The sequence below is a fragment of the Lithobates pipiens genome, unplaced genomic scaffold (assembly GCF_037356315.1).
Source record: "Lithobates pipiens isolate NorthernLeopardFrog02 unplaced genomic scaffold, aLitPip1_a1.2 Scaffold_18, whole genome shotgun sequence".
NCBI classification, from domain to species: Eukaryota; Metazoa; Chordata; class Amphibia; order Anura; family Ranidae; genus Lithobates; species Lithobates pipiens.
This window is the reverse complement of record NW_027507758.1, coordinates 319,932,071-319,950,208: the sequence shown is the minus strand read 5'-3', so window position 1 is coordinate 319,950,208 and position 18,138 is coordinate 319,932,071. Positions and strand designations below refer to the sequence as shown.

Genomic DNA, 18,138 nt, shown 5'->3' with positions numbered 1-18,138 from the left:
CTGCCAGAATGCTGTTGGGGCAGGTGAGTCCTGCGGCCCCAGTCAGCTGGTCTGAAGTAAAAGGAACGGGTGAAGGAGGAGATGTTTGGGAAAAACTTTCCATGGAGAACCCGGACCTACCTGGAGCCTGGAAGGAGAGAGCCAAGGCCCAGCTGACTAGATGGGAGAGGATTTTCTCAAAGGATGAGTTTGATGTTGGATGTGCCAGGAGTGCCACCCACCGAATCCGCCTCCAAGAAGACAAACCCTTCAGGGAAAGGGTTAGGCGGGTCCCTCTAGCTGACCTGGAGGATCTGAGGGAGCAGCTTGCGGAGTTGAAGAAGACTGGTGTGATTCGGGAGTCTAGAAGTCCCTATGCCTCCCCCATAGTGGTGGTCAGGAAAAAGAATGGGTCGTTGAGGCTTTGTATTGACTACAGGACTCTCAACAGGAGGACCATCCCTGACCAGTATACCACACCGAGAATAGAGGATGCCCTACAGAGTTTGGCTGGTGCCAAGTGGTTCAGTGTAATGGACCTCAAGAGTGGGTACTACCAAATCCCCATGCACCAGGAAGACCGAGAGAAGACAGCTTTCATAACCCCAGTGGGATTCTTTGAATTCAACAGAATGCCTCAGGGCCTGTCTGGAGCCCCTGCTACCTTTCAACGCCTCATGGAGAAGACCGTTGGAGACATGAACCTCATAGAAGTCCTTGTGTACTTGGACGATGTCATTGTCTTCGGGAAGACTTTGGAAGAACATGAGGCCAGGTTGGAGAAGGTGTTGAGAAGACTCAGCGAAGAGGGACTCAAGCTTTCTCCCGAGAAGTGCCGGTTTTACCAATCCTCTGTGAACTATCTGGGACACATAGTGTCTGAAAAGGCAGTGGCTACAGACCCTGAGAAGTTGGAGGCAGTTACCTCTTGGCCAAGACCGACAACAGTCACAGAGCTCAGATCTTTCCTGGGGTTCTGCTCCTATTATAGAAGATTTGTGGATGGGTTTGCCCGGATTGCCAAGCCACTGAACGAATTGCTCAAGACTGAAGGAGAAGAGGATGGTTTGGGACCCAGGAGGGCCGGTGAGTCGGTTCAAGATCAGTGGAGCCCAAGGTGTGAAGAGGCTTTCCGAACCTTGAAGAGGAGCCTTACCACGGCCCCAGTCCTGGCCTATGCCGACCCCACCAGACCATATGAGCTACATGTCGAAGCCAGTCATGAGGGCCTAGGCGGAGTGCTCTATCAAGAGCATGAAGAGCAGCTGCGACCAGTGGCCTATGTGAGCCGGAGCCTGACTCCCTCGGAGAAGAACTACCCCACTCATAAATTGGAGTTCTTGGCCCTCAAATGGGCAGTAGTAGACAAACTGAAGGACTATCTCTATGGGGCGGAGTTTACCGTAAAGACAGATAACAATCCTCTGATCTACCTCTTCACTACTGCAAAGTTAGATGCAACCGGACACAGATGGTTGGCTGCATTATCCGGATTCAACTTCAGTCTAAAATACAGACCAGGGGCTGGAAATAGGGATGCAGATGCCCTGTCCCGAAGATCTCATGTCATGGTCGATGACTGGGAAGACTGGACTCAGGTAGCACCGGAAGGAGTGCGAGCACTCTGTCAGGGTGCTGAGTTTCAAGCAAGAGGGGGCTCCAGAGCAGAGGAGATAGGAGTCACCGCAGTGGGAGTCCCTCAACCCTACTGTGGGGTAATTCAACTAGCAGAGGAACTCCTGCCAAAGCTGTCCAGAAAGGAGCTGAGCTATGACCAATTGGAAGACCCCATGGGGAGATTGGTCCTTGAAGCTTTGGAGAATGAGAATCCAGAGGGACTTCGACATCACCCTTCCAAGGAGGCTCGCCCGCTGAGGAAAGAGTTGGATAAGCTACAAGTACATCAGGGAGTGGTCTACCGAAGGGGCCCCTCTGATAACTCAGAAGATAAGTGGCAGTTGTTTCTCCCAGAGAAGCACCGAGAGACGGTACTAATTGCCTTACATGACCAGCATGGCCATCTAGGGGCGGAGAGAACTTTTCAGCTTGTCAGAAGCCGGTTCTATTGGCCCTGTATGAGGGCAGAAGTGGAGGAATATTGCCGTTCTTGTGCACGATGCATCCAGAGGAAGACTCTACCCCATCAAGCTGCCCCAATGGGCCACCTACAGAGTCAGGGTCCAATGGATCTGGTGTGCATTGACTTTCTCTGCCTCAAACCCGATTTGAGTGGATTGGGAAATGTTCTGGTGGTAACCGATCATTTCACCCGTTATGCCCAGGCTTTCCCCACCAAAGACCAAAAGGCCTCCACTGTGGCCAAGGTGCTCATGGAAAAATACTTTGTCCACTATGGATTACCACAGAGAATCCACTCAGACCAAGGAAGGGACTTTGAGAGTCGTCTGATCCGGAACCTACTGGACTCATTGGGAGTAGAGAAGACCAGGACTACACCTTATCATCCACAAGGAGATGCCCAACATGAGAGGTTTAATCGGACCTTACTAAACATGCTTGGAACTCTAGAGACAGAGAAGAAGCAACACTGGAGCCAACACATATCAGCTCTGGTGCACGCTTACAACTGCACCACAAGTGATGTGACGGGTTACTCCCCCTACCGGCTCATGTTTGGGAGAGAAGCAAGATTGCCGTTGGATCTGGCCTTTGGCATTTCCCTAGACCATGCCTCTGCTACCTCCCACAAGGGATATGTGGACCGACTTAGACACAATTTGAAAGTGGTCCATGAACGAGCTCAGGCGGCCTCGGACCAAAGGGGAGCCCGCAACAAGAGGAACTTCGATCTGAAGGTTCGAGTGCAAGACCTGCAGCCTGGGGACCGTGTACTGCTACGCAATCTGGGGATCCCTTGGAAGCACAAGCTTGCTGATAGATGGAGATCGGAGCCCTATGTCATTTGCAGAAAGCTACCTGGATTGCCTGTGTATAAGCTAAAACCAGAGGGGAAAGTGGGGCCCTTGAAAACTTGGCACAGGAATCATTTGCTCCCGCTTACTGAAGCAGTCAGAATACCTCCAGTGAGAGATCCACCTGAATCTGTTTCCATTCTGGATACCCCAGGACCTAGCACTCGGTCTCAGACCTCCCGGGTTACAGATGGACAAGATTCCCAACAAGGTGAAGGTGGAAGAGAAGAGCTTGAGTGGCTGTGGCATTCATCAACTCCAGGAAATTCTGCCATAGATCTCCCACCTACTGAGGATACACAGGATGGGACACTGAACCCAGAAGCTACAGAGTTCATTCCATCTAGTGGTGTGCCTGAAGGCTGGGAAGATATCCCTAGCATTTACTCAGAAGAGGAAGGAACTGATGTTCCAGAACCAGTGATGCTGTCAGAATGTGTTCCTGAAGTAGAGCCTGTGGCACCAGAGCCTGAAGTCCCAAGAGAACAGAGAGCTCGCCGAGTTGTGAGACCCCCCAAGAAGCTAACCTACTCTCAAATGGGAGAGAGCTCTGAGGACTCTGTTGTGACTGCTAGAAGAAGTGCTGAACGCTCTAATCCTTCCACTGACCATTTGGTGGAGGGCAACCCCAGCTCACTCTCTGGCACAGTTAGGCAGGCCACTCATGTCACTGTGACCTGTGGGACAGGGAATCCCACCTCTGAGTTCTGGTGGAAATTCCCTGTACCAACATCATACTCAGCACTTTCAAAATTGGTACAGGATATGTGTTAAAAGTTTATCTTTGGGGACCAAAGAGTTTAAGTGGGGGAGTGTGTAGCGGGGTCTCTTTAAGAACTATAAAACTACTGTTCCCAGAACCCCGCTGGTTCCCAGGATGCTTTGAGTTATGCCCCAGAGACTTATGGGGGAAGAAATATAAGGAGGGGGAGAGGCCTAGTTCGCTCTCTTTGGACACCCCCCTCTCTTCAAGCAAGAGGAGATCTGTGCTGAACTGCTGAGGCACAAGGCCTGAAGCCTGGGCCTTGTGCTCTTTTCCAAAGAGCTCTCTGCCAGCCTAGTTGCACCTGAGAGACATTTTCTCATTCCTTGCTGCTGTACACCAGAAGGATTGAAGACTCGGAGGTCGGTGGATTCCTGTTCCTAGACGAAAAGGCAGAGAAACCGGACTTGGACTTGTCCGGGTGGTGAGAGCTGTTTAAAGACAGATGCTTTATCTTTATTATTCGTTTGGATTACAAAGTTGTTCTTCAAGTGCACCACCGAAAGATTGCTAGCGAATATTGTTTTACTGGACTTCCATCTAGATCAGTCAGGCCTGACTGCATAGGTAGACAGTGCTGGGTGTTTACCCATGTGGGGAAGTAGCTGAAAAAGGGCAGCGCTAGAGTTGCATAGCAATACTTTATTATGCTGATTACTCTGTTTATCTTTATTACTGGTTACTGCAGGGACCTGATTATGTGTTGCAATCCAAATGTTTGATTCATGTTATTCCTTTTATAAAAACAATAAGTAAAGTCAGTTATATACTTTCAAAGATTGTCTATGAGCTTGAGTTACCCACGCACGCACACACACATATTTAGAGTATAAGTGATTTAATGTGTATTGCTAGATACTAACTGTGCCAGAGTGGGTAGTGCAGATTGCCGGGGGGTTGGCGGAGCTGTGCTCAGGACCCAAACCAAACTTGCGGCCCTCTTAAGTGAGGGTATCGCTATATAAAGAAAAGAAGAGCATAGTAAAACATGTATAACTTATGCCTTGCATTAAGCTAGCGCCTGTAGTTTTTTATTATATCCATATCAGCTCTGTCTTTTATGAACAGTAGCCGTAACATAGATTTTTACTAGCCCAAGGAGGGGAACTGGCCAAGGCCAGCTTTGTCCCTCCCAGGGTATGTGCAAGGTCGAGAGACCAGAGGGCTTCCCCCCGGCAGTGAATCCAGGAGAGGGGGGCCTTATTGCATCCATCTTCCTCTCCCGATTCGCCCCTCCAGCAGGGCAAACTCCCAAAAGTCCCCAGGCCTGGGAGGGGAGGAACAGAGGCCCCCCCCTGATCAAGCCCCCCCCCTCCAGCCAGGCGATGCAGCCATAGCTTCAGCTATTGTACAGGCAACACAGCTAACAACTACATCTCAGTGTCAGGGAGGCATTGTGTAGTTAAGGGCATACACAAGAAGGAAACAGAGAGAAGAAGAAAGGGAAAAGAGATTAGGGGGGAGAGGGTAAGAGGGGGTTAGGGGAGGGGGAAAGGGCGGGTGGATGGGGAAGGAAGATGGAGCATACCTGCATTCTGAAGAAGTTTTATGGTTCCGCACCAGGCGAGTCTCAGCGAGAGTTGGCCACCCCAGGGAAAGGGCGGAGTGGTGAATGTAATTTACTGAGCAACAGTGCCACTAACTATGCAAGATCTCAGGGATGGTTCTGCTAGCTCCAATAGAGCCAGGTCTAAGCTGGAAGATGTTTGAATGGTATCGGACATGTGGTCCGTCCATGGTTCCCATATCATGTCAAACTGATCCCCCATGTCTCTGCACGACGCTATCCAGTGTTCGGCCTCCCTAATGTCATTCACCTTTTTGATCCATTCCTCCCTTGAGAGAATTCTGGTTTGCTTCCAGTAGATTGGAAGAAGGTGTCTAGCTGCATTCAGCAGGTGTGGTAAAGCGCTTTTTTTTGTATCTACCAATCGGGACCCAGGGGATGTACAGGAAGTAGTTATCTGGAGATAGAGGAATATCTAGGTTCAGGATTTCTTTTATTTGGGATTGAATGTCTGCCCAGTATGGTTTAATTCAAGGGCATTCCCACCAAATGTGTAGGAGTGTGCCTTTGTGGCCACAGTCCCTCCAGCACTGATCCAACACCAAGGGGTTGATCTGCCGGTACCCTGTACCAGAGTGACAATATTTTGTAATTAATTTCTTCGGTTTTAGATTCTATGGAGCTTGTGTGAGTGAGTTTGTAAAGGTGGGACAGTTGAGTTGTGGAACAGTTAAGCTGCAGGTCTCTCTCCCATACCCGTATATACGTTGGTCTAGTGTTTTCGGTGTCAGTACTTAGTAAGCGGTACATTTCTGAGATCATGTGAAGAATTGGTTCATCCTCCACAACAAGCTATTCAAAGGGTGTGAGAGATGAGATGTCTCTTATTGAATGGCCGTGGACCTCGAAAAAGTGGTGAAGTTGTCTATACCTCCAGAAGTTCATTGTGGAGCCTTTATGCCTGTCTTGTAGGGATTCATAGCTTGCCAATTTACCATTTCTCATCAGTTTTCCACAACTGGTGCTCCCATCGTTCACCCAGGGACCAAAGAAGGCCATAAATAGTGCATTTTATATTCAATAGATCAGACCAAAATGAGAGACAAATTAGGAGGAAAGAGGGACAGAGGGACATTATTCCAAATCAGGGACAGTCCCTCAAAATCAGGGACAGTTGAAGGCTATCATTTTTTTACCTTCACCCTTTACAACAACTTTAAGGCAAATGATTTATTTTAATTTCTGCCTAATGCACTGAAACATACCAAAAAAAATATATATATAATTATATATCTGCCTTTCATGGTATAGAGAATTATTTGCATCAGTGATTCATATCTGTTGGACATAGGTGTTCGATCACAGTGCATCACAGCAGATGTCCCATGTGGATTAATAATTGTAGTTGTCTAATCTGTGGATGAAAGCATAACAGCGGAAGGTGAATACAATGGGGGAAATTATCAAAACTGGGGCAGCCAGAATCTGGAGCAGCTGTGCTGGAAACTTTAGTATGAAGTAAATATAAAGTCAAATATTGTGTAGGCTCCGCAGCAGCTTTTTAACTATTTATAGTTAATACATGTCCCAGGTTTGAGCCTAAAACCCACATTATTATATACTGCTACTGTGTTAAATCAGCCATACATGGTTCAAGGTGACCGGCTAAATTTCGATCCATGTATGAGCAGGGAGGTTGTATAGAAGTAAATCTACCAATTGCAGCAAAACAAAAGAAACTAATATGTTTGGATGTGGTGTGGTGCCATATATAGTGAACTGTTCTGTTTATTCATTATTTTGCTCACTCTAGCAATCAGCTTCTCTACAATCACCCAATCGGATTTCCCCCTCTCGTTCAGTGCTGCAGGCTATAGCCTCAGTGACTAAAGAAAAATAAATGTGTAGCGCTATGATAAAGTTGCTGCCTTGTTATAACCCCCTTCCCCACCTTAAGCCACCACAATAGCAACAAGAGCACAATACAGACATATAAACAATTGGAATAACCAATTGGACCAGCAATGCCGGACTTCCGGCGGAGAGGAGCGAGTGAGCGAAGGACGCCGTCTCCCCCCCCCTCGCTTTTGCTATGAAGCAGTCTCGCTAAGAAACATGCCCAACCTGCTATCCCCATCTCGAGCTAGTGGACATCTTCCGTAGAAGCGGGGATTACCCTACCTTCCTCCCCTTTTTTTGTCCGCCGGCCGCCCCTTCTGACTCTCTTCCAGCCGTTGGCGTGGAGTGTCGGCAGCCGGGATCGGAGAGCGAGGCAGAGCATCGGAGCGGTGAAGCTGAACGGGAGGAGGTGAAGACCTCGCGAGATCTCGGGAGGCTTCCTGGTGTTCCCTGGTGTGGAGACACGAAGGGGAGAGTAGACGGCGCTGCTGAGAAGCGGCAGAGCGGACCGGAACACCGAGACGAAGCTAGCACTGAGGGTGGAACGAGCCTGTGTGCCCCCTGCCTGCCTGGAGTGACGGGGGAGGAGGTGACCCCCCAGAGAGCAACCCGGAAAGCATCAGAAGAGAGGGTGAGAGCGAATTTATTAATACATTCATTATGGGACTGTAACTTTGAGGAAAAACTGGATCTACCCTGAATGCTTATATGGGACTGCAGTAACATGTATATATATATAGTCGTGGATACTAGTGGAGTGACACAGGGATTGGGTAGCAGGAGAGCCCATGTATATATACCCAGATGCACTCATATGTTGGAACCTGTTCCGTGCTACAGAGATAGCCTGGCTAGGAAATAAGCTGATGAACAGAAGCAAGCTGGAGAACCCCCCCCCCCCTCGCACACCTGGGCTTCTTAGGACTTCTTAGGACTTGATAGAACTTGATAGAAGCTCGGATAGACAGCCTGGTGGAGTTAAAAGATAGAGCCTTAATATAGAGAAATAAAGAGATAATTAAGAATATAAAGATTTTAAAGAATAAAGAAAGCGGAGGAGAATAAATAGCAGGGATGACAACACGCAGACGTGCGGCATTACAACCAGCAGCAGGAGGAAGTAGGAACTCGGCAAATGCGCTGCGTGCTTATTTGACGCCGCAAAAGGGAGATCGTCTGGCAACCCGGAACCAAGAAGGGAGACGGGGGAGCCTGGAGATGGCAGGCGGGCACACGAAGGTGGGACGAGGTGCATTAACACTGAACCACAGTGAGCCTATGGGGTATGGCCGTGGATTACAAACCTCAGGCAGAGAGGAGCGGAGAATAAGTGGAAATTATCCGGAGGGAAGGCAGAGAGAAGGAATACAAACCCCAGGAGGTATGAAAGAGGACTGGAGGAATGGTGGAGTGAGGGGGGATAAAAAGAGACTCTCAATATTGGAAAGTATCCCAACAGAACAGGATCAGGACCCACAAAGACCCAAGGCTAAGGCTAAGGAAATAGCAATAGCTAGCGAAGATGAGGAAACCCGAAATACAGCAGATAATGGGGGTAACCCACTTGAGGAAGAGCAAACAGAAAGAAGGGTGAAAGGCCAGGACTCCATAGGACCTCATGCGGATATACTTAAGAAAGAAATGGCAAAAGAGAGATTGGAAAACCCCACTAGGACAGAACAAAATAAAGGAGGTTTTGAGGGGGTAGAGACAGAAAGTATAAACATAGAATGGGACCTTAGAGAACATATAAAAGCTCTACCCACGAAGGCGGATATCCAACAGCTAATAGCTTCAGTAGAGAAATCATGTAAGCAAGCAGTGGAGGAATTAAGGGAGGAGGTGGAGGCAGTAGGTAATAGAATGGAAGGAATTGAAAATGCCCAAGAAAAGATGGCACAAGCAGTAGCGGAGGTTCAGGATACTATTAAATATCATGAGGAAGTAATGAATAATTACAGAGATCAAATGGATGAATATGAGAACAGGGATCGGCGACAGAATATACGAATACGAGGTCTACCTGAAAAATATCATAGCAGTGACCTGCCAATGGTGGTGCAAAAACTATTCTGTCAAATTATGGGAACAGCAGCGCCCAAATTTATCGAAATGGATAGAGTTCATCGTGTCACCTCTTTTGGAACTCAAAACAAAGACAAGCCAAGGGATGTGATATGCAAATTACATAAGTATACAATAAAGGAAACAATAATTAGGATTGCACGGGACATCCCCACAATTGAATATGAAGGAGCTCATATCCTCTTGTTCCCTGACATAGCCCGTCGAACATTAATGCAGCGAAGAATGGTAAAACCACTGTTGGAAGCCTTACAGGCAGCAGACATTAGGTATCGATGGGGGTACCCATTTCGCCTAATAGCATCAAGGAATGGAAAAACAGCAATACTCCGTACTAGAGACGATTTAAAAGAGTTCTTGGAAATATTAGAACTGCCATTTATAGACTTCCAGGATTGAAGAATAGCTAATGTTAAGACACTAATCCAACGACCCGAGCCCTGGTCCCAAGTGGGAGGAAAAGGCTAAGGAAAGATCCTAGTATATTCTTGTATAAGAGAATGGAAGTAGGGAAAAAGAGAGAGACTCAGGAAGAAATGGAAATAAGCGAAGTTAGGAGGGAGGGGGGGGGGGGGGGTAGGGATGGGTCAGTTCTCAAACTCGCTACTTAATTTTGTTGAGTGTTTTTTTTTTTTTTTTTTCTTTTTTTTCTCAATTAGGTGAGTCCCGTGGAAAGGGACTGATTTAAATGCAATATGCAGAAGGGGGGGAGGGCTCGGGAGGAGCAGGGAGCAACCAAGCGGGCTCACCCTACCGATAGTTGGTACATTTTACTAAGTAAAGTGTTAGGTTGTGGTTATGGTCGGTATGGAATATTTTTTGAGGTCTTCTTGCAGGTGTACATGGAGGCGGGGAACACGAGATATGTGGTAACGGATTAAGAATGGTATATAACTATCTAGAACAAAGAAATGGCTAAAACATTAAAAATAATGACTTATAATGTAAGGGGATTGTGCTCACCCCAAAAAAGGGGCCGTTTATGGCAGGAATTAAATCATCAAGCTGTGGATATAGTCTTTTTACAAGAAACACATTTTATGTCAGGATCTGTACCAAGGCTACCGTTATTCCCATATAATAAGTGGTTCCATGCCGTATCGCCCATCGCAAGAGCTAGAGGAGTATCGATAGCCTTTGGGAACACGTGCCCCCTGACATCCATAGAGGTGAATATAGATCCAGAAGGGAGGTTCCTTTTTATTAAAGGAACACTGCAGGGACAAGGGTATACATTTGCTTCAATATACGCCCCAAATACACACACGGTTGAATTTTTGGGAAAAGCATTAAAAGAGCTAGAAAAATTTAGGGAAGGGTTTTTGATACTGGGAGGGGATTTTAATATTATTGTTGACATTAAATTAGACACAACAACAGGGAAAACACCATTATCATTTAGAGCACTTAAACATGTAAAAAAATTATTTCAAGCCTCACATTTGGTAGATAGTTGGAGGGCATTAAATGGAGAAAGAAAAAACTATAGTTATTATTCAAAGAGTCATAATACCTACTCCAGGCTGGATTGGATTCTGGTAGATCAATATTATCTAGGAAATGTAAAAACAGTAAGCATTGAACCAATAACGATATCAGATCATGCCCCGGTGGTGGCGGTAATCTCCCTTACACACGCGGGTCAGAGGGAACGAACGTGGAGACTAAACGAATCATTATTGGATGATAAAAAAATACTAGAGGATCTCCAATACAAACTGGTGGAATATTTTGACTTAAATACATCAGAGGAAATATCGGAGCAAATAGTATGGGAAGCCCACAAAGCGGTAGTTAGAGGAGAATTAATAGCACATGGAACACGAGTTAAAAGGGAAAAAAGAAAAGAGATAGAAGATCAGATGGAAAAAATAAAGGAATTAGAGAATAAACATAAGAGTACTTGTGAACCAGGAGATGCCAGGCAGCTGGGGATTCTGAGGGAGGAGCTTTCCAAATGTCTAGATAGAAGGATCAGGGATAAACATAGATTCTTAGCGCATAGGTTTTATGAACATGGGAATAAATGCGGCCGATTATTGGCTAGACAACTAAAAAAAAAGAGAGAACTATCCCATGTACATGAGATAAGAGTGAATAATAAACAAGTAAAGGATACGAAAATAATAGCGATGGAATTTCAACAATTCTATAAGAATCTATATGATATCCAACCCATTCAGAGGCAGGCGGAAGATAGGGGGAGGATAGAAGAGATGAGAGATTATATTAGCAGCTCTACAATACCAACGCTCCCCCATAGGATAATAGAAAAACTAGAAGAACCAATAACTAAAGAGGAAATAAGAAAAGCAATAGAGAATTTACCGAGGGGGAAAAGCCCAGGACCCGATGGGTTAACTAATGTATACTATAAGAAGTTTGTCCAAATTCTAGAAACACCCTTATGCAGATATTTTAATAATATAACTGCCTCTAACCCAATGTCCTCAGAAGCACTGTTAGCATATATAACAGTTTTACCAAAACCAGGGAAGGACCCACAGGAATGTGCCAATTACAGACCGATATCATTGCTTAATACGGACACCAAACTAATAGCAAAAATTATAGCTACTAGAATACAAGAAGAGGTAACACAGTTGGTCCATTGTGACCAAACGGGCTTCATGAAAGGCAGAGAAACTAAAGATAACACCATACGAGCCTTAAATATACTCTATTGGATGCAAAATGGCCCAGAAGAATTACCCAGAACAATGCTATCAATGGATGCTGAAAAGGCATTTGATAGAGTGGACTGGGAATTTATGAAGGAAGTGCTGAAAGCAGTAGGTATGGGAGATCGAATGAGGGGATGGATAGCAGCTCTATATGCAAAACCTAGAGCAAGAGTGAAGGTAAACGGTACTCTATCAGGCTGCTTTGAAATACGAAATGGCACAAGACAGGGGTGTCCCCTGTCTCCTATACTGTTTGCCTTGACTCTGGAACCATTTCTGTGTAGGGTGAGAGAAAACAAGGGAATAAAAGGGATTAGAATAGGATCTGAGGAGCATAAGGTATCAGCTTATGCTGATGACCTACTATTCTATCTGTCAGAACCACAGGGATCAATAACGCCACTAATGGAGGAGGTCCAGAGATATGGAAAAGTGTCCAACTTTAAAATAAACATGGAAAAATCCATAATATTACCCTGTCATGTACCCCCATTGATGTCAATGGTAATGAAGAATAACCTTCCTTTTAAATGGAAAAAAAAATCATTATATTATCTAGGAGTATATATTACGGCGGAGGCTAAATCTCTATATGAACTCAATTATGAGACACTAATAACAGAAATAATTAAAGATCTAAATAGGTGGAAGGGTTATTCATTGACATGGTTTGGAAGGATAAACACCTTGAAAATGAATATATTACCCAGAATAATATATATCTTAAATACGGTACCTATAGCAGTGCCTCAGGTCTTCTTTAAAAGAATACGTAAAATGTTTATATCTTTTATATGGAACGATAAAAACCCTAGAATAGCATATGATATCCTGCGTAGAAACAAGAAGGAAGGTGGAATAGGGCTTCCAGATGTCTTCATGTATTATAAAGCAATGTCTATGGTACGAATACTAAACTGGTGCCACGACTCTGTAAATAAGGCATGGGTTTCGGTAGAAGAAAGTATGGCGGGCAGGAATTTAGCGGGGGCTCCATGGATACAAGTCACGAATAGAGCTCTATCAAAGTGGACATCACCACTAACACGGAATACGTTAGCAGTATGGGACAGACTGAACAAAAACGAAAAATTTGCCCCACAGACATCACCACTGGCCCCACTAGGAGGATATCCATGGTTTCCACCGGGGGAAGAAAAGGGAGTATTAGGTTCCTGGGGCTCAGGGGGGGATACAAGGTGTTTAAGATACGCTCCATTGGGAAGTTTACTCCCATTAACAGAATTAATATCATTACAAGGAGATATACATATGTCGAGATGGAGATATTACCAAATGAGAGATTTCTTTAAAAAACTAGAACCCCAAGTAAGACCTCTGAGCTCCCTTACGACATATGAGAAGATGTGTATGAAAATAGAAAAACCAAGTAACCTACTATCCCAGATGTACAAATTAGTCCTTAGTGAACAAAAAAGCACAACCCCTTACTTCATAAGAGAGTGGGAGAAAGAACTAAGATGTACATTTAGACCAACACAAATAAAAAAACTTATGGAAATGACGCATGTGACATCAAGAAGTACAGCAATACAAGAAATGTCATATAAGTTCATAGCCAGATGGTACCGAACCCCAGCCAGACTAGCAGAGATATATCCAACAGCGGATGGACGTTGTTGGAGAGGATGTAGGGAAAAGGGGACACACCTTCATCTATGGTGGGACTGTCCAAAAATTAGGATTTTTTGGGAGGGAGTGGCTAAATGGACAGGGAGGATAACAGCAAAACCAATAGAAATGACCCCCCTACAATATTTGTTTCACGGGACAGAAGGATCCATTAAATCTTATAAAAAAGGAGTTATACCACATCTGCTGAATGCAGCTAAAATATTAATACCTAGAAATTGGAAGCAGAAAGCATGTCCCACCCTACTGGAATGGAAGGGAGAGGTGGATAAAATAATGGAAGCGGAAAAATGGATATATGTTATAAAAGAACAACAAGGAAAACATGAAGACATGTGGGCAAGCTGGAAGCACTATTCCCGAGAAATAGAGAAAGAGTAAGGTATACCAGATTAAAAATTTTTGATAATCCCTCCCGAGCCTCCCAGAAACCCCTGATAGGGAGAGGGAGGAAGGAAGGGAGAGAGAAAAATTAAGAAACTGTTGCGCAGACTCGTGTCCTCCAAAAGTACACCGTAGAAGGGGTAAAGGGGAAATATGAAGCCGAACCACAACCTTTAAATTTTGTTGTATGTAGTATGTCTTAAGGTATATGGCAAGCGAATAAATGATGGAAATGTAAATGGAGGGGGGGCTAGAGGGAGGGGGGTAGGAGGAGAGATAACCAATGGTGGAGACATTAAAATAAACAACACAATTTTTAGGAAATATAAAGGAGGGCGGAGGACCTCCCTAAGCACAAAACACAAATAATACACTAAGGGGTCACAGACGGAATAAAAGCACACAATAATGAATAAATGAGAATGGGTTCTTTTTTTTTTTTTTTTTTTTTTTTTTATATAAATAAATAAAAGGAAGCACAAGGGCACAATAAAAACACATAAAGAAGGGAAACAACACAGGGGAGAAATCTAAATTTTCCCACAATTTTTTTTTTTCTCTTATCTTTTTCCACATGGGTTGACTCTCCACCAAGTATCCCCCTCTCTTGGGTCACCACCTAATATTGTTATAGATATGTAATGGAAAGTATGTATGAAAATGTGAAGACATTGGGGGACTTGTGTAAACCTCAATGCCTCAAGATTGAGTGTAATTGTTTGTTGAATTTTTATTTTTTTTAAAGAAAATAATAAAGATGATTTAAAACAAAAGGAATAACCAATTGGACAGACCAAGTATTTTTATAAAAAATAGTACATTTTCTTGCAAATAAATATAAACAAAAGTCGATAAGAACATTGGTGACTTCTATAAAAACAACAATACAAAGTACCCAAAGTTACAATGGTATGTACATCCACTGCCCTGAGAACAAGCAGGCTAGTGGTGATGCGTACAGACGTTGACATCTTACATGTTATGGACAAACAGTCCTTCTTCAGAGATAATTTAAGTTAAGTTGGGTACAGGGTTTCTATAATGCAAGAAATACCAAAAGATATTCCATATTAGTATTAAGGTAACTACTATACATAAGATACAAAAGTTTCAACAATTCAAATTATACATGGTACAGACAGAATGGCTATACTTACAATGTCATACATATAGCAATGCATATGTCTGAAAAGCCGGTGGGAAAGATGGAAATCCCTTTGGAAGGCAAACTGGACAACTTCAACACCCAGGAAGATTTCTGGAGGGCCGAATTGATATGGCAACAAATGCTCCACTACACTCGTAGTTACTCGTAGCTACGAAACATAAGTTTCATGCTAATGGTGGGCCTGGAAAGTTGTGTAAATCTAAATCCAAAAAAATGATGGAAATCAATAAAAATATCAATTTATTCCATTAAGCTGCTCAGATTACTTGAGCAACAAATTAGAGCATTGATTTTCTTAACATCAAAAAAAGAGGAGTATGAATAGAGGATTACGATACCTGCAAACATACTGAAGTGAGTACAGCCAGCTTCCACCTTGCACTTCCTCGGCATATCGAGTGATTGCTTTAGGTGCCGGTAGATAAGGATACATGTGAGACATCATAGCCAATTGCAAGAGTGATTGTGACGGCAGGAACAGCTGGGTCCTGTCTGAGAGTGTCAGCACCCAAATGGATGCTGACCACATCACAGCTGAGTCCCTTGGCGTGATGACGTGTGGCGCATGCCCACCGAGAGGGGGGCCAGTCCCACATTATCGGGCCGACCGTGGCTGCTGTCTGTACTCCAGGAGTAGCGCGCAGAACAGAGACAGAGGAACCAAAGGCAGGAAGCCAGGAACCAAAAGCCAAAATGGTCCAAAGTCACCCCACAATCAAAGGGGTTGAGACGAGGGACCCACGTGTCGGGTAACGGAGCAAAAGGTGCCATTTGACAATCCAGAAATTCCTCGGGGTCAAAGCAGGATATTCATTCTGTCGGGGTCCATCTTCCCCTAGCAACAAGAAAGACAACAACATTAGAGCATGGTGACATCTAGTGGAAATAGCAGAAAATTACACAGAAGGAGGCCCAGGGTTTTAGTAGCTTACAAATAAAAAATCCATCTTAATTCACTTTGCAAGAGGGATTTGTTGAAATCTCCCCCACTGGGGTTTGAATAAATATGCTCTAATGCTAAAAATCTTACTCTGGGAATGATGCTGCCATGTACCAATGAACTATGTCGACCCAGGGGAAGAGAGGGATCTTTTTTCTCTATACTGACATTCTAACAATATGCCGATATATTCGGCGTCATAGTTCCAACTTAGTTTTTCCTACATAATAACAACCGCTTTTACATGATAGTAAATATACCACCCCAAGAGTGCGGCAGTTCACATAGTGTTTTGGTTGAAAAGACTCTTGATTAGGCAAAATTATATTTTTGCGTGTGTCCATATATTTACAATAGCCACAGTGCCCACAAGGAAATGTGCCACTGTATTTATCTCTACTAGTCTTATTATCCTTAAATTCACTGTGGACTAATCTGTCACGCAATGAAGAAGCCCTTCTATACATGATCTGAGGGTATTCACTGACCAAGGGGGCCAAAGTGGTATCTGTACGTAAGAGATGCCAGTGTTTATTCAAGATGTTTTTAATTTGTTTGTGTTGACAAGATTATTTGGTGATAACTCTAGTAATTTCATTTTTCAGATTTTTTCCATGAGAGAACAATAACTGAGTACGTGACTTATTTTTAGCCTTTTTATAGGCTTTTTTTAAGGATATTGTTTGAATAGCCTCGAGCCAGTAGTCTCGTGCGTGAAATAAAGGCTTTGTTTTTAAACAGTACATCATTGGAACAATTACGTCTGGCTCGTATGTACTGTCCATATGGGATGGAGGATAAAAGTGATTTAGGGTGAAAGCTGGATGCTTCCAAAACTGTATCCCTGCTGTTGGTTTGCAAAATAATTTGCTATATAGATGTCCATCTAGATGTTTATGAATGGTTAAGTCTAAAAATAGTTATAGCTGATGAATTGTGAGTCATTATAAATTTCAAATTAAACGTATTGTTACCATTGATGTAGTTGAGAAATTGATGTACAGTAGGTTACTCCCATAGAATGAGTATGTCATCTAAGTATCGCTACCATGCTAACGCATGGCTTACTGTATATACACAGATGCTGATTCATCAGAAAATAAACTACGTTCCCACTCCCCCCAGGTACAAGTTAGCATAAGAGGGGACACAAGACATGCCTATAGCTACCCCTTGCACCTGGAGGTAGTGGGAATCAATAAAATAAAATAAATTGTTTCGGAGAATGAACTCCAAAGCTGTCATCACAAATTCAATTCTTGTGTGGTCAAACTGGCTTTACCTAAGAAGAGTTTGTCGAATGGCTTTGAGGCCTTTGTCGTGTGATATAGAGCTGTAGAGGGCCTCCACATCGATGGCCACTAACTGTCAGGAATCCGTCCGTTCCATTCGACCGGCTCTCCGTGCGCGCACACGCGTTCGTGTTGCGGGTCGTCGTAGGCACGAGCGCCTTCCGACGCGCGCGGGTGCACGACGATCGTATGTACGCGCAGCGCACGCACGCACGAGCGTACGTTAGCTCGATTGGCGCCAGTGACCCTTTTTAAGGGCACAGTTGTTGTGGTTCTGTGCTGTCTCGTCTGCAGCTAGTGCCTGAAGTTACCTGATACCTGCCTGCTACTCATCTGATACCTGACCCGGCTCCGTTTGACCTTGCTGACCTCTCCTGCTCCGACCCCGGCTTGTTTGACCCCTCTTGGACTGTTTTCCTGTTGCCAGACCTCCTGCTTGTACCTGACACCTCTGCTTGATTCCTGCCTGCTCCTGAGTCGGCTACCTCCTCGTCCAGCGGACCTCCTCCATCCAGGATCCACAGTCAGCAGCCTTCTCCTTGTTTCTTCCATACTACTGAGAGTTCCTGCTCCAAGGATCCTCATCTACCCAGCACCGGTTGCTGCACCTGGCCGGACTCTTCTACCCCGCTGCGCTCCTGTCTCCCTGTCCCCATTCCAGAGAGACCGGAACCAGAGCCGTAGGAGAGGTCCCCTTCCACCAAGTCAGACTCAATACTAGACGTTCCTAACAGTACGAGACAGCCATGTCTGAGTCTGCGGAAGGGACCTCCGCCATGAAGGAGATTTGCTCCCACCTTGCGGCCCTCACCCAGGCCGTGAAATCCCTTCAAGATGGCTACTCCAGGTTG

The 18,138-nt window shown here is 44.7% G+C and overlaps 1 protein-coding gene across 2 annotated transcripts in view; it reads right to left on the bottom strand.

Annotated features, from left to right (window-relative positions):
- GABRR1 (gamma-aminobutyric acid type A receptor subunit rho1) overlaps positions 1 to 18,138 on the bottom strand; it is a 155,750-nt gene that overhangs the window by 64,215 nt on the left and 73,397 nt on the right. The window contains exon 1 of one of the 2 annotated variants that reach the window (XM_077487264.1): positions 15,394 to 15,533. The exons of the other annotated variant lie outside the window; for it this stretch is intronic. Coding sequence (XP_077343390.1) covers positions 15,394 to 15,500 — 107 coding nt within the window. The 5' untranslated portion in view covers positions 15,501 to 15,533. Of the gene's footprint in view, positions 1 to 15,393; positions 15,534 to 18,138 lie in introns of those variants that run through there. 2 annotated transcript variants of the gene reach the window in all.